The sequence below is a fragment of the Mustela putorius genome, unplaced genomic scaffold, assembly GCF_011764305.1.
Source record: "Mustela putorius furo isolate JIRA1106 unplaced genomic scaffold, ASM1176430v1.1 tig00000868_pilon_pilon_pilon, whole genome shotgun sequence".
NCBI classification, from domain to species: domain Eukaryota; kingdom Metazoa; phylum Chordata; class Mammalia; order Carnivora; family Mustelidae; genus Mustela; species Mustela putorius.
Genome location: NW_025421502.1, coordinates 7612074 through 7626384, shown reverse-complemented (window position 1 = coordinate 7626384; position 14311 = coordinate 7612074). Strand labels below are relative to the sequence as shown.

General features: G+C 42.4%; 1 protein-coding gene and 1 long non-coding RNA gene across 2 annotated transcripts in view; one reads left to right on the top strand and one right to left on the bottom strand.

Annotated features, from left to right (window-relative positions):
- PAPSS1 (3'-phosphoadenosine 5'-phosphosulfate synthase 1) overlaps positions 1–8712 on the bottom strand; it is a 98474-nt gene extending 89762 nt beyond the window's left edge. The window contains exon 1 of the mRNA XM_004748115.3: positions 8576–8712. Coding sequence (XP_004748172.1) covers positions 8576–8635 — 60 coding nt within the window. The 5' untranslated portion in view covers positions 8636–8712. The remainder of the gene's footprint in view (positions 1–8575) is intronic.
- Positions 8713–8743: 31 nt separating this feature from the next.
- The window catches only part of LOC123393485, a 58020-nt gene continuing 52452 nt past the window's right edge, over positions 8744–14311 (top strand). Inside the window, exons 1-2 of the long non-coding RNA XR_006608273.1 lie at positions 8744–8827; positions 13724–13853. This is a non-coding gene — a long non-coding RNA (uncharacterized LOC123393485). The remainder of the gene's footprint in view (positions 8828–13723; positions 13854–14311) is intronic.

Here is a 14311-nt window from a genome sequence, read left to right as displayed (position 1 = left end):
CTCAACCAACTGAGCCACCCAGGCGTCCCCCCCCACCACCCCTCTTAAACTGACTGCTAAACAGTGTGGTCCCTAAAGAGAATCTCTGAAATGATAACAGGCTCGTTTCTTTTATGTTTCAAGACGTACTATGGAGAGATGGCAGAGTATCACGTGAATACACTGGAGAGATGGTAGAGTACACACAAGGAGAAGCCTTTACTTCACAGAGTTACCGATCGCATCATGCAGTTACTGACAACCGAAGTTAATCTTCTGAATATTAACAAGCCAAAGTCAAACAGCAAAAGTTTAGATCATACATTCCTGAAGACTGAGAAAATTTGAAAATGCTACGCTTAAAACCTTGCTACGGCGAACCATGTCGCACAGCAGACACTAGGATGTTTCGGTCAGGAAGTGAATCTCCGTGTCCACCCCAGACCTTTGGAATCAAACAAAGTTCCTGGTATGCTTACCTGATTGCCGTCAAATATCATGCATGTGCTCTGTATATACATGACAGCTCTCCAACAGGTCTGTTTTAAAGATTAAGTAACATTTAAATATTTAACGGGGATTTTATGATGTTAATACCTTTAATGGGAGGGCCCCTGGATGACCTCCAGGTGGAAAACCCAGCTGTAAGAGATTCCTACAAGTCAGAAATAAATCCAAGATTATTTGGTGATTGATCCCTTCTAGACACTTCTAGACATAAAATAAAATAAAATAAAATAAAATAAAATAAAATCATTTCAGAGGAGGAGACAAACTATAAACACGTAAAGAAATCTTTACACCATGACAGACCCCTGTGCCTCCCACCAGAGTAACTACACATAAGAAAGAGCTCAGAAGCTGGGCAGACAAAAATACACTAACGTCTCCCTCAGAAGTTGAAATTAACTACTAAAGCCGTAGGAGAGTACACACAAAAACGTGTAACGAATGTTCACAGCAACATTACCCATAATAGCCAAAGAAGAGAAACAACTCAAATGTCCATCAACTGATGAACAGTTAAACAAAATGGTATATATCCATAAAATGGAATATTATCCAAACATCGGAAGGAAGGGAGTTTGATAACACACTACAGCATGGATGAACCTTGAAAACATTATGCTAAGTTAAAGAAGCCAGACACAGTGGGCCATAGGTTGTATGATTCCATTTATAGGAAAGTTTGGAATAGGGAAATCCAGAAACAGAAAGTAGATTACTGGTTGTCAGGAGTTACAGAGGAGGGAGGAAGGGGTAGGAAGGGGAATGAATGCTCATGGGTTTGGGATTTCTTCTGGGGGCAATGAAATGTTCTAAAATTGGATATTGGTGATGGTGATACAACTCCATGAATATAGTGAAAAAACAACGAACTGTACAAACATATGAGAGACTGAGGTAAGGGATGCAAGCATCAAAGAAACTAAAGAGAAGAGACAGAATAATGGCTACATTCACCTAAAAATTAAAAACTGGACTTCTATAAATGTCTAATATTCACATTCACTGGAAGGATGTTTCCGGTCAGGAAGTGAATCTGAGGCTCCACCCCAGACCTATGGAATCAAACGAAGTTCCTGGAATTTTTATTCAGTTAAAACTCACTTGGTAAAGAACTATATTCTTAAACGGTATTTCACAGAAATAACTACCACTTAGGTAAATACCAAAAGGAAGTTACTCTCTTCACTTAAATTACTTAGGAACTTGCTTTCAAAACGATTCAGGATTGGAGTTTGACTATTGTGTCATTAGTATGTTATAAATAATTGATCTGTCTCAGAACAAAAGATGGTCACTTCCATGCTGGTGGATGAGAAAATGGTATTATCAACTAGATTTTACTTTAAATTACTAAGTTTGCATTTCAGTTGGGCAGTTTTTTTCTCTTCTTCTTACTCAAAGCCAAGGATAAAATAGTGTTTCTCAATTTCAGCATTAATGACTTTTAGAATCAGGTAATTATCTGTTGTGGGCACTAACCTATGTTCCGTGGGATGTCTAGCAGCTTCCCTGGCCTCTATCCAACAGATGCCAGAAGCCCCACAGTGTGTGCGTGCGCACACACATAACAAACATAACTGTCTCCAGACGTCACCAAAAAACCCCCTTAGGAGTGGCAGAATTTTACCTGGTTGAGAACCGCTGAGGTAGAGGACTACCCCTCAAAAGTCAATGTAACAGACCCAGGCAAAGCTCATTTCATAATTCACACTGAGAGCCACAGATCTGCTAAGGGAAGGCGAACACTGTGGTACCCTACCAGAAGTCAGGGCTGCAGAATCGCCCAGAAGCAGGATTCCAAAGAAGCCACTAGCTTGATATTTCCTTCCCCTAAAAGTAAAAATGAATACATAAATACACAGAGAGTAGAAAAACCTGTTGGCAGCCATCCCAAAGGTATTATCTAGACCTGCCCTGTTCAACCTTCCGAGACCATGAAAAGGTCCTATACTGCACTGCCCAAAACACTGGTCACTAGATCCACAGGCAATGTGGCATGTGAAATGGGGTGAATGCAATGAAGGAGAATTCTTTATTTCACTTAATTTTAACTAAATTTAAGTTGCCACACGTGGCTAGCAACTATCAGGTCAGACAACACAGATCCAGACCTTGCTATCATCCTTGTTATTGGTGTTAGTCAACATAAAGAGTCCATTCTTGGTAGAGGCTTTTCCTCTTTGTTTTTTGTTTCCCTCTTCTTTATGCAATTTTTCCAGCAGCATCTCCCTGACTTCCAGAAGGAAGATCAATACCTACGTCTGACCACAGTCAGACCAATGTTTTGAAGAATGAATATACTGGCCTCTTCCCAGCTTTTCATCAGCTGTGTGTTCCATATCTGCAGGCTCATTTCTTTTTGTTCCACCTCGGTCTTCCCCCAAATCTAGAAAGGGCTACTGCCCTTCTAGGAAAGGCATATAGCACTATAAGGAACAAATGGCTCGAAAAGGTAGAACCAGTAAAAGGAAAAATTACCTTATTCATTCGTTTACCTTTCAATTAACTCCCTGCTACAGAAAATGCAACATCCATGAGAGTGGGTAGGATTTTTTTTTTTTACCACTGTGTCCCTAGTACCTAGAACAAAGCTTGCACAAAGATGATATTAAATATTTGATAAATAATAACAAGAACACCTTAAATACTGCTCATGTGCCAGGTACCACCACTGTGCTTCAAATACAATGACTTATTTAAACCTTATGGCAACACCAGAAGGGATGTACTATTATCCCCACTATAAGCTGTTTTATTATCCACATTTTTACCTTTGAGGAGAGGGAGGCTCAGCCGCATTAGGTAATGTACCCATGATCACACAGGTGGTTAATGACAAAACTGTAATTTGAGCCCTACCATGTATGGAGTTCATTCTCTAACTTAAGCTATGCAGAGATATTAATGTTGTATAGGCTTTTCATAACTGAAGCACCAAAGCTTACTCTATACAATACGCCTTATCCCCATCCTGCTGTATGAGCAAAGTGTAGACACAGCACATCTGTAATGAAATCTCACTACATAATCTATGGTAATAGCAGCATGCAACATAATACAAGGGTGTAACAATTCAGCAACATGCAAGAGTGTGTGCACAGAGAAGAGCCATGCCATATGGTAAAGTAGCCCACCGCTCTGAAGATTTTAGTAAGTAATAAAGGCTAACAGGCATCTCAGGCAGAAGGAAAGGGCTTGTGTAAAACCATGAGGATGGAAAGGATGGAAGGGATGTTGAGGCTGGAGATAGGGAGCTATGGAAAATTGGGGAGTGGTGGGAGAGAGGGGAATGATAAGCCAAACCACAGTGAGACTATATGTGCTTCCGAATGTCAGATGACTCTGTGGGCAGGAGGCTCCAACTCCATCATGAGGCAGGTCCAAGCAAGTAATTCAAGCCAACATGATTTTACCAAGTGGGTAAAGAAACTTGGGCCTGAACTGAGTGCCCCACATTTCCCTCAGCCCAGCTAACACACTCCTCCCAAGGGCAGATAAAAGCTGATCCCATTGGAGAAAGGCTCTATCAGATGGAGAATGATATTCATTACATCCAGTGCTTTGTTGGACTGAGCTAAGAGGAAGCTAATGGAGCAAGTTCACTCCTGATTTCTCTTTCCCATTCTTGTAGACGTATGGAGACACCTTCCTGTAATACTAATTAACATTCCCAATCCTGTAACATGACATTTTCCCATGTCTTTGCCTATCTCTCCTGAATCCACTGCTTTTACCTGCTCTTTCACAGGAGATACTACGCAAAGCTTAGGACTTACTCTCTTTTTTCACTGTATTCTCTAACTCAAATTTAACAATTAAATCTTTATTTCCAACCTTAACCCAATTCAGTCCCTACCGTTGTGTTGTCCACATGTTCCTACTGAGTATTTGAAAAGAGGCTGGTCAGAACAGAGATGTGCACATGTAAAATATACATGTAAGTGAAATATCTTAGTAATTTTATGTTGATTATGGTAGAATTGAAGTTACATTTATATTGAAATGACTTTTAGATATGGTGGGGTAAATAAAATACATTATTAACATTTATTTCAACCTGTTTCTTCTCACTTTCTGTAATGCGCCCTCTAAAATTTTAAACTATATATGTGTCACGTTATATTTCTACTGGAAAGCATATCTACTAAAGCTGTCCCTCACACTCAGCAAGCTGAAAACTGGATCCACCACTAACAAATTCTACGATCTCTCTGTGCCTCAGTTTCTTCATCTGTAATGTAGAAATATTACTTGTAATGAAGAGGGTAACTGTAAATAAATAAATAAATAAATAAGAACCAGACATAATGCTTACTGTATGCCAGACACTGTTCTAAGCGTTTTTCTTATATTAGTGATGAGGGAGCAGGAGGATGGCTGAGGACAAAGCAAAAGCTGGCGCCTTGCACCCCCTCTTCACCCGCTCCCCTCCATATGTGTAGCATTCCTCAGGCACCCCTGACTGCCATAAAACGATAAATAGTTAACTTGCAGGGATCGCAATCCTGCAGAACAGCAATCTCCCTTGCCCTACAAGATGTCCTAGAGACCTAAACAGGGAGGTTACCTTATCAATAGCACAAATTTCCAGAGGCAAATAACTCTTGGTTCCTGAAGCCCTAATGTCCCCCTCCCACCATAAACTGGAGGAGACTGGGGTAGAAGGGAATGTAAATGATAGCCAGATCATAATGCCCCACCAAGAATCCCCCATTATCTTGATGTTAGTGCCTGACCTAAAGACGACATTGATCAAGCCATAAGGGCAAAGACTCCCCCCCCCCCCGCACCTTGTAGGCCCTCCCTAGCATGTGAGAACTCTGTCGAAATCTCCCATTCCTTCACCACCTCCCCCCAACCGTGGGGTATATAACATGCCCACCTTCACAACCCAGCGCAGCAGCTCTTCCTGCCCACGGGTCCTGTCCCCGTGCTTTAATAAACCACCATTTTGCACCAATGACGTCTTAAGAATTCTTTCTTTAGTCGTCGGCTCCGAACCTCCTCACCCCACCGAACCTGACTTAGGTTCAGGGACTTCATCATTAGTGCCTTTCAATCTTCACAACACCCCAGTAAGACTAGCATTTCCATGTTATAGAGATAAAGATACAGATACAGAGAAAGTAAGAGACTAGCCAAAGATCACATGATTAGTAAATAGTGGAGCCCAGATCTGAGCCCAGGCAGCTTTAAAGGACTATCTCTCATGAAACCCACTTCAGAAATGCTGCAAAAACTCAGTAAGTTAATTTAGGTAAAACATTTCAGGCAGTATCAGGTACACAGTAACTCTCCTTCAGTGTTTAACTATTATCACCATTACTCCAGCCCCCAACTCACTTCCCCATTTCCCAGCATGTCACCACCCTTCTCCCCATTTCCCAGGACTAAAACCTCAGGATCAACTTTTAACCAGCCTCCCTCTTTCATCCCCTAATTCTAGTTAGCTCCTTCTTACTCTTCTTTGAGTGTTTTTAACGCACCTATTCTACTATTCCCCCCACCACCTTAGTCTGGCTCTTTGTACCCTCACACTTGAATTCATACCAAGAAAAACTTAAATAGTGCTCATGCACTAGGCATGCTTCAAATCTATTAACTCATTAAAACCTCACTATAACCCTGTCTGTTCTCCAGGGCTTCCACATCTGGGCTCTAGCAGTATTTAATTTCCTCAGCAGCCCAGGCTTCCTAGAAATTCAATTTCATCATATGATGGAAACTTAAAACTGTATGGATGTGTTCTTTACACTAGTGTCTATCAGCTGACTTAAGTATGTGAAAGGGAAATATGAGGGATGTTCTCTATTGGGGCAAAAAAAGACTTCTAAGGCCCATAAAATTAAAAATTCTAGCCTCCTCAAAAATTTCCCACAGAATCAAGTCTTAACTCAGCAAAGCCCCACCTTACCCATTCAAACGTCACTCCAATCCTCAATAAAAATTCTCCAGAGTTGGGACGACTGGGTGACTCGGTCAGTTAAGTGTTCAACTATTGGTTTAGGCCAAGGTCATGATCTCGCGGTCAGGAGAGGAAGCCCCAAGATGGGTGGCATGCTCAGGAGGAAGTCTGATTAAAGATTCTCTCCCTCTGCCCCTCTCTCAAATAAATAAATATATATATATTTTTTTAAGATTTTATTTATTTATCTGACAGACAGAGATCACAAGTAAGCAGAGAGGCAGGCAGAAAGAGGGGGTAAGCAGGCTCCCCACTGAGCAGAGAGCCCGATGCGGGGCTCAAGGCCAAGACCCCGGGACCACGAGCAGAAGGCAGAGGACTTAACCCACCAAGCCATGCAGGCGCCCCAAATAAAAATATTTTTTTAAAAAATTCCCCCCCCCAAAAAAAAAAAAATTCCCCAGAGTAAACAGGTTTCTTCAATGTTCCTGGAGTAAAAATAATATTAATTCTTATTCCTAGCCCTTATTTATTCAGTGTCCCTCTGACTCACAAATCTGAGTACATTTCACCTCCATAAACCCTCCCCAAACACCCAGGATAAACTAATCTCTGCTCTAAATTTCAATAAAACATGTCTTGCACCACTCACTGTGGTCAGATATATTCATCACCTGGCAAATGCCACTTACAAGCCCAACCAGGCCATGAGCAACTGGAAGGTAAGCATGGAGTCCCTCATATTTCATCTTCTCCATGAACAGCACAGGTCTCTACAAAGAACACACACCTATTCAGCAACAGTTAATAAATAATGGATGGTGTAACTAAAATTATCTGTAAATACCTTAATTTAGTCAACCTTATTTCCCTAACTAGGAACTACTTCAAGGTACAGGAGCAATATTAAATTACATGGTAGTGATTTCATCGAAACTTCAAATTCATTATTTTGTTTACTCCTCGAAACAGCCCAGTGAAATGCACACTATTACATCCTTGTTAAGTAGGCTGAAATTCAAAGAGATAGATGGTTTTCCCTTAGAGCACTCAGCTACCAAATGACAAAGCTGGAACCAAAGCCCATGCCAGTAGCCCAATGCTCATTCCAGTGTTGTAATTCACCTTTATCTCCTTTCCCTGCTTATCATGTTAATGTTAAAAGGAGAAAGGAATCAGATGAGAATCCTTGGTAAGAACCGATATGGTAAATTACGACTTCAAACGAGTATTTGCCTGAAACGGCTTTTTTTTAATTTGACTCATCAAGGGTAATGATGCAAGTTCGCAAGGCTGCATTTAAAATTAAACCTCGTGATGGTATTGTACTGTGAAATAAAAACCCATGTAAATTGAAAACCATTTCCTTTCCTGACTCAAAAGTTGGACACTGCCTCCCCCTCCCCCACTGCAATCTGCTCTATACTTACAAAATCTTAAGGCTGTTGATCATCAAAGAATTAAGGAAGGAAGCAACCTTCTGAGGGCACAGCACTAGACCATCAAATCCAACCGGCAGTTCTTGCTAAACGTTATAAACCATTAGTCTTCCCATACCTTACTGTCTCCAGAAATCGAGTCCTTAAAACTCCATCATGTTATTTGTTAGACATTCCAATTTAATACCGAGCCACAAAGAACCTCAGTTCAGAGCAGTCTCAACTCATGAATGGCCACATTGTTGGGTACTCTCCCTTCACACTGAAACTCAGAAATGGAAAGACGTGGAGATGGATCCAAACCTGGGCTAAGTGCACCGGCAGAGCCAAGAAAAACCAGAACGCACCAAACGCGCCCGCCTCCGCCTCCGCCTCCTCTACAGACCTTCAGGCCACTTCAAGGGATGCGGGCAGCACCCGCCGTCGGGGGTTTACGCTTCAGCAGCCGACAGCTCACTCTCAAAAGATTATCTTCCAGGTCTCTTCGGAGCCGAGGAGCTGGGGAAGAGGGCATTCTTCGCCCCCAGAAGGTGGGTCGGACCGCACACCGCGCCCAGCCGGAGACCCCCGCCGCGCCAGCCCGTCTGGTACCCCCACCGCTCCAGCTGGGAGGCGCCGCGGCCTCGGGTACCATCCCCGAGTCCACGGAGGATGCAGAGGAGGCGGGAGGAAAGCAGCGGCTCCGGAACGAGCTGCAGCCACAGCCTCGCAGAGCCTCCTTCGCTCCGCTGCCCCGACTCACCCAATTCTGCGCATTATTGCTCAGCTTGACTTTCTTGCACAGGCTCCCAGGGACCTCCATACCGCCGAGTGCGCGCGGGTGCCGGGATCCTCACCTCCCCGAGCGTAGCAGGAGGAGAGGCCGGAGGGGGCGGGACGGGAAGGCGGGGCCTCTTCGCGCTGGGGTCGGCGCGCGCTTACGTACGCACGCGCTCGTGCTCGTGCCTCCTGCGTGGCGCGTCGGTCGCGCCTCCGAAATGGGTCTGGAGCTGAGGTATGTAGGGAGGGGCGAACCGGCGGGCGCGAACCTTAGGCCAGAGTTGGGGGCGGGGCTTTAGAGCTCGGAGCTCGCGCGACGCTCCTCCCTCTCGATTCTGAGAAAGGGGCGGGGCCTGGGAAGGTAGTCGTGGAAGTTTCTTGGCTTCTCCTCAGCTTCCCCCCTCGTGCTGCGCAGGCGCTGAGTCTGGAAGCGAGTGGCAGGCGCTGGCTGCCCACGGAAGGGCAAAGGAGATACCTGGCTCTCAGCTTTTAGCGTGCTGGGCTCCCTTTCAGCCGATGCTGGTTGGGAGAAGACACTGATGTAGTCTCTTGCCCCTCTAGCTTTTCCTCCTTTAGCTTGGCTGCCGGTCTCCTGTGTGCCCAATTGGTATCCTTGTCACCCTGGTGACATTTAAAAAGGGATTTTACAGCCTCACAAAGAGAAGAAATGATTGACCGAACAGCTCATTCGTCACACGTTCCGCCTAGTGGCTTTAAAATTCTGCTCAGCGGCGCACAACTTCAAAAAACAGTCAATACCTCATCCTTGGTCATCAATAATTAATATCTTGACTGGGATTCTTGGTTATCTGCAAGGTGCCTCCTTCCCACTTGGAGACCGCTCTTCATAGCCGGAGATTTCCGTCCAGTGATTCTCATCCGATAGGCCAAACGGGCTACTATTTACTAGCTTTTCCGGAAATTCTTAAGAGGACTGAAATCCAGGCTTAGGGAAGTCTGCTGGTTACCACAGGGTAGCCCACCCGTGGACATTTTCAAGTTCACCTAATTATTACAGGACTAGTTAATAGGAAAATGGGCTGGGATATGGGGGAGCTTCCTCTTCGGGTTCTCGCCCCCATCTCATTACTCTAAGGACTTTCCCACAGCTTTCCCCAGCACGAAAAGAGTTGTCTGAAGCTCTGCTTCTCGTACTCTCTACCTCCCACCCTCCCGTGCCCCTCCACACATACACGATCTTCAGTCACAAAGACCTGAAGTTGTTACTTAATAAAAGCTAGGAAATAAGTTCTCTATTTCTCCCACTGTTGCTGTGTTTTATGAGGCCTTGCCAAGATGAATCACAACTAATACCCTTTACTAGGCATCCTCCCACCTGTGCAGCGGCTGCCCACACCCTCACACACACCATTCTTGAATTGCTGTCAGAGTACTTCTAAAATGGAAATCTAACTTTGTTTACTTAACCATGTAAAATATCAGTGGTTCCCTATAGCTTTTGCTAGGGGATGTTCCATTTGAAGTCTACATACAGAACTGAATTTCAATATAATTCTCAATTCTGCCAGTAACAGGAATGAACTTGGAAGTTCAAATGAGAACACAGCACCGCATTTGGAATGAGCCATTTTTCCAACGAGTTCTACAAAATGATATTTAGAGGGAAATGATATAAAGACAGCACAATCTGGCTTCTAGGTGTGCTTATTGCTTCTCAGTCCATAATTCTGAGATTTTCCAATGAAAGACATTTTTAGAGTTAAATTATATTATGTGTCTACTTCGATAGTCTCAGTTCAAATTCATGAGTCCAGGCATCAGTCATGCGAATGAGCCTGTAACACTTTGTCAAACCAGAAACAAGGAAATTATCAAGAAACGCTAGAATTAAACACAACAAAAACCACAGGATTATGTCAGAAGGACTCAGAAGCCAACTTCAAGAAGTTGGCTTCTTTCACATCAAAGATGGCAAAATCAGATTAGACCAATAAAGGGATAATAACTATAAGGTATTGACACAAATAAAATATGTTTAAATGTAGATGTTGATATGATGATAATTAGAAGAAAACTCATTGTCAGCTTTGGAGGATGCTAGAGAACCAACTCATTATTTTGAAAACCAATAAAAGAAAGAATTAAACATGTACCCTGCCTTTTCTGCATTAACTGTAAGTCATATAGTGAAAAAATTGATGAGAGGGGCACTTGGGTGGCACAGTTGGTTAAGCATCTAACTCTTGGTTTCAGCTTGGGTCATGATCTTAGGGTCTTGAAATTAAGCCCCCTGTCAAGCTCTGTGCTGAGTACAGATTCACTTGAAAGTCTGTCTCCATCCTCCTCTGCCCATCATGCACACACTCTCTCTCTAAAATAGATAAACCTTTTTAAAACATTGATGAGAGGAAGTTCTCCTTGTAGAAATATAGCTAATAAATGAAGAAGGGAAGAGAGGATTATGATATCACCATTTTTGCCTTCTAATGAAATAATGGATAAAGACAATGATGCTCATGGTTGCTAACATCATGAAAATAAAGAACATCAGAACTTTTTTTGCCTCCTGTACTATTGATTTTGTATTGTACTATGATTTTTTGCCCCCTGTACTATTAATGCCCCTTCACAGTCAATCCTGATTCTAAACAAGCTTTCAGGCCTAATTACCTAGTTTACAGTTAATGCAGAGGAAAGAGGAAGGTGTTAAATCACCATAAATGCAAGCAATTAAATCCAAACTGTGGAAAATCCTACATTATAATGACCTGATTCTCAAATAATTCAATTAAAGGGGGATAAATGAAGAACTAAAGATGAAAAGGAAACTTAAGATAACTATTAAGCAATTAAAGTATATGGAATTTGGGGTGCCTGGGTGGCTCAGTTAAGCATCTTCCTTTGGCTCAGGTCATGAACCCAGAGTTCTGGGATTGAGCCCCATGTTGGGCCCTGCTCAGTGGGGACTCTGCTTCTCCCTCTCCTCCTCGCTCCTGCTCTCTCTTGCTACCTCTGTCACTCTCTGTCTCTCTCTCTCTCTCAAATAAATAAAATCTTTAAAAAATAATTAATTAACTAATTAAATGTATGGAATATATTTGACCACCGACTCATATAGAGAAGAATTTTTAATGTATATAGCAAGAGAGAAAATTTGAAGTCCCTGGATTCTTGATATTAAAGGTTTACGCTTTTGGTGATAATAGCTTTGTTGTTATAATTTTTAAGGAGTAATTTTAAAGCTACATATTAAAGGCTTTATCAATGAAATGAAAATGCCGTAAGTATTCAAAACCAAAATGGGGTTCTTGGAAATTAAACACAAGATAGCAGGAGTGGAAGAGAAGGTGAAGATACCTCGTGAATGCAGAGCAAAAATCCCCCAAAATAGAAATAGAATTTTTAAAAGAAAGAACAGTCCAGGAAACCCAACATCCAAATATTAGGAATTCCAGAAAGAGAAAAATCACAAGAAGAAATAACCAAGGAAACTATTCAACAAAATATACTAGAAGTGAAGGACTTGAGTCTTTCCCTACTGCCTGCTCAGTGGATAAAAATTGAACATACAAACACAGTACTGTTGTTTGGAAACCCTATAAGCTTCCAGAGAGAAGGAAAGTTCAAAAACAGTCAGGAATAAAAATTAATTGAGGGTACCAATAAAAACACCGAGAGCTAGAAGACAAATAGACCAATACTTTCAGAGTTCCAAAAGAAAAGAATTTCCAACCTAGAGTTTTACATCCTTTCTCAAGGAAATAATGGAAGATATGCTCTGCTTAAATGGGGAAAAAAGGAGACATGGCATTCAGAAAACAGGAGTTTCCACACAGGAGACAGCCCAAAGGGAATTCCCAGGTTGATGGTAAAGGAAGATCCAGGGATGACTGCCAGGTACTGGGTCTAGAGGATACTCAGTCAGAAGGCTCTCCAAGGAGTCAGAAGGCACTTGGAAAGCCTTGTTTAAGAAGACAAAATGAATAGAGCTTCTGATGGAAATGACCTTACTGAAAATGATTCAGACAACTGAAAAGGAGTTTGGGGTTATATTAATGATAACTTTTTAGAAAAGTAAGACATCAAAAAGGACACATTTATGGCATGCTTCCTTTTTTTTTTTTCTTAGATTTTATTTATTTATCTGTCAAAGAGAAGAGCAGGCACAGGGAGAAGCAGGCTACCCGCTGAGTGAGGAGCCCAGTGCAATGCGGGACTTGATCCTAGGTCTCTGGGATCATGACCTGAGCTGAAGGCAGACGTTCAACCAACTGAGCCATCCAGATGACCCTCTCATTCCCTTTCCATACAAGCTGTATTTCAGGGTAATCAAATAGTTGATGAAGAACAGTTTATACTGATAAAATTTTAACTAATAAATGCAGAAGGAATGTTAGCATTTTTTTAAAGATTTTATTTATTTATTTGACAGAGATCACAAGTAGGCAGAGTGGCAGGCAGAGAGAAAGGGGGAAGCAGGCTCCCTGCTGAGCAGAGAGTCCAATGCGGGGCTCGATCCCAGGACCCTGGGATCATGACCTGAGCTGAAGGCAGTGGCTTAACCCACTGAGCCACCCAGGCACCCCAGAATGTTAACATTTTAAAATCACCATTTTTGATGGGTAGTGAGGAGGACACTTGTTAGGAGGACTGGGTGTTATGTATAAGTGATGAATCACTGAATTCTACTCCAGAAACCAATATTGGTTGCACTATGTTAACTACCTAAAATTTAAATAAAGAAAGAAAGAAAAGAAAAAGAAAAATCGCCATTTGAAACACCTGATGAGGTAATTAATATAGTCAATAACCCTTAGTGTCTGCTAAAAGTATTCCATGAAAGATAGTGTGATGGTTAATTTTAAGGTATCAACCTTAATGGATGACCGGGTGCCCAGATATTTGGTTAAACATTATACTGGGTGAGTTTGTTGAAGAGTGTCGCTGAATGAGATTAACATTTGAATCAGTAGACTAAGTAGATTGCTCTCTCAAATGTGGGTGGGCCTCATCCAGCCTGTGGAAGGCGTGATTGGAACAAAAAGGTGACTCCTCTGCATGTTAGAGGGAAATCCTCCCTCACCTCTTTGAGCTAAGATGTTGGTTTTTTCCTGTCTTCAGACTCCGACTGAAACATTGGCTTTTGGGGCTTACGCCCTCTATCTTTCAGACTGGAACATAGGCCATCAGCTCTTCAGATTCTCAGGCTTTGGATCTTGGAGTGGAACCATACCGACTGCTCTCCTGGGTCTTCAGCTTGCTGACTACAAATCATGAGACATCTCAGCCTCCGTGATCACGTGAGCCAGTTCCTTACACTAAATCTCTGTCTATCCATGCTATTGGTTCTGTTTCTCTGGAAAACTCTGACTAATACAAGTAGGAAAGGTGATTTTATAATAGAGGAATTAGGCTGATACCACCTGCACCTACTTACCAATTTTAGCATCTTCTGAAACTGGGGCACATATCAGGTATCTTAAAATATGATATAATAAGAAATACTCAGCACTGATTGTCCTAATCTGTGTTGTTCAAGAAGCAGGGCATGGAAAGAAGTATTTGAGTACAAGTCATTTATTTGGGAAGTGAGCCCAGGAAACACCATTAGTAGAGTGGGAACATGATTCAGGAACATGAAGGAAGTCAATAAAGCAGCCATTGTAGGTAACTGGAGCTTAACCCCATTGAGCAACTCTGAGATTGAATACGTGCTTCCAAATAGGTTACCTGAGAGGAGAGAGCTGGCATTATTCCC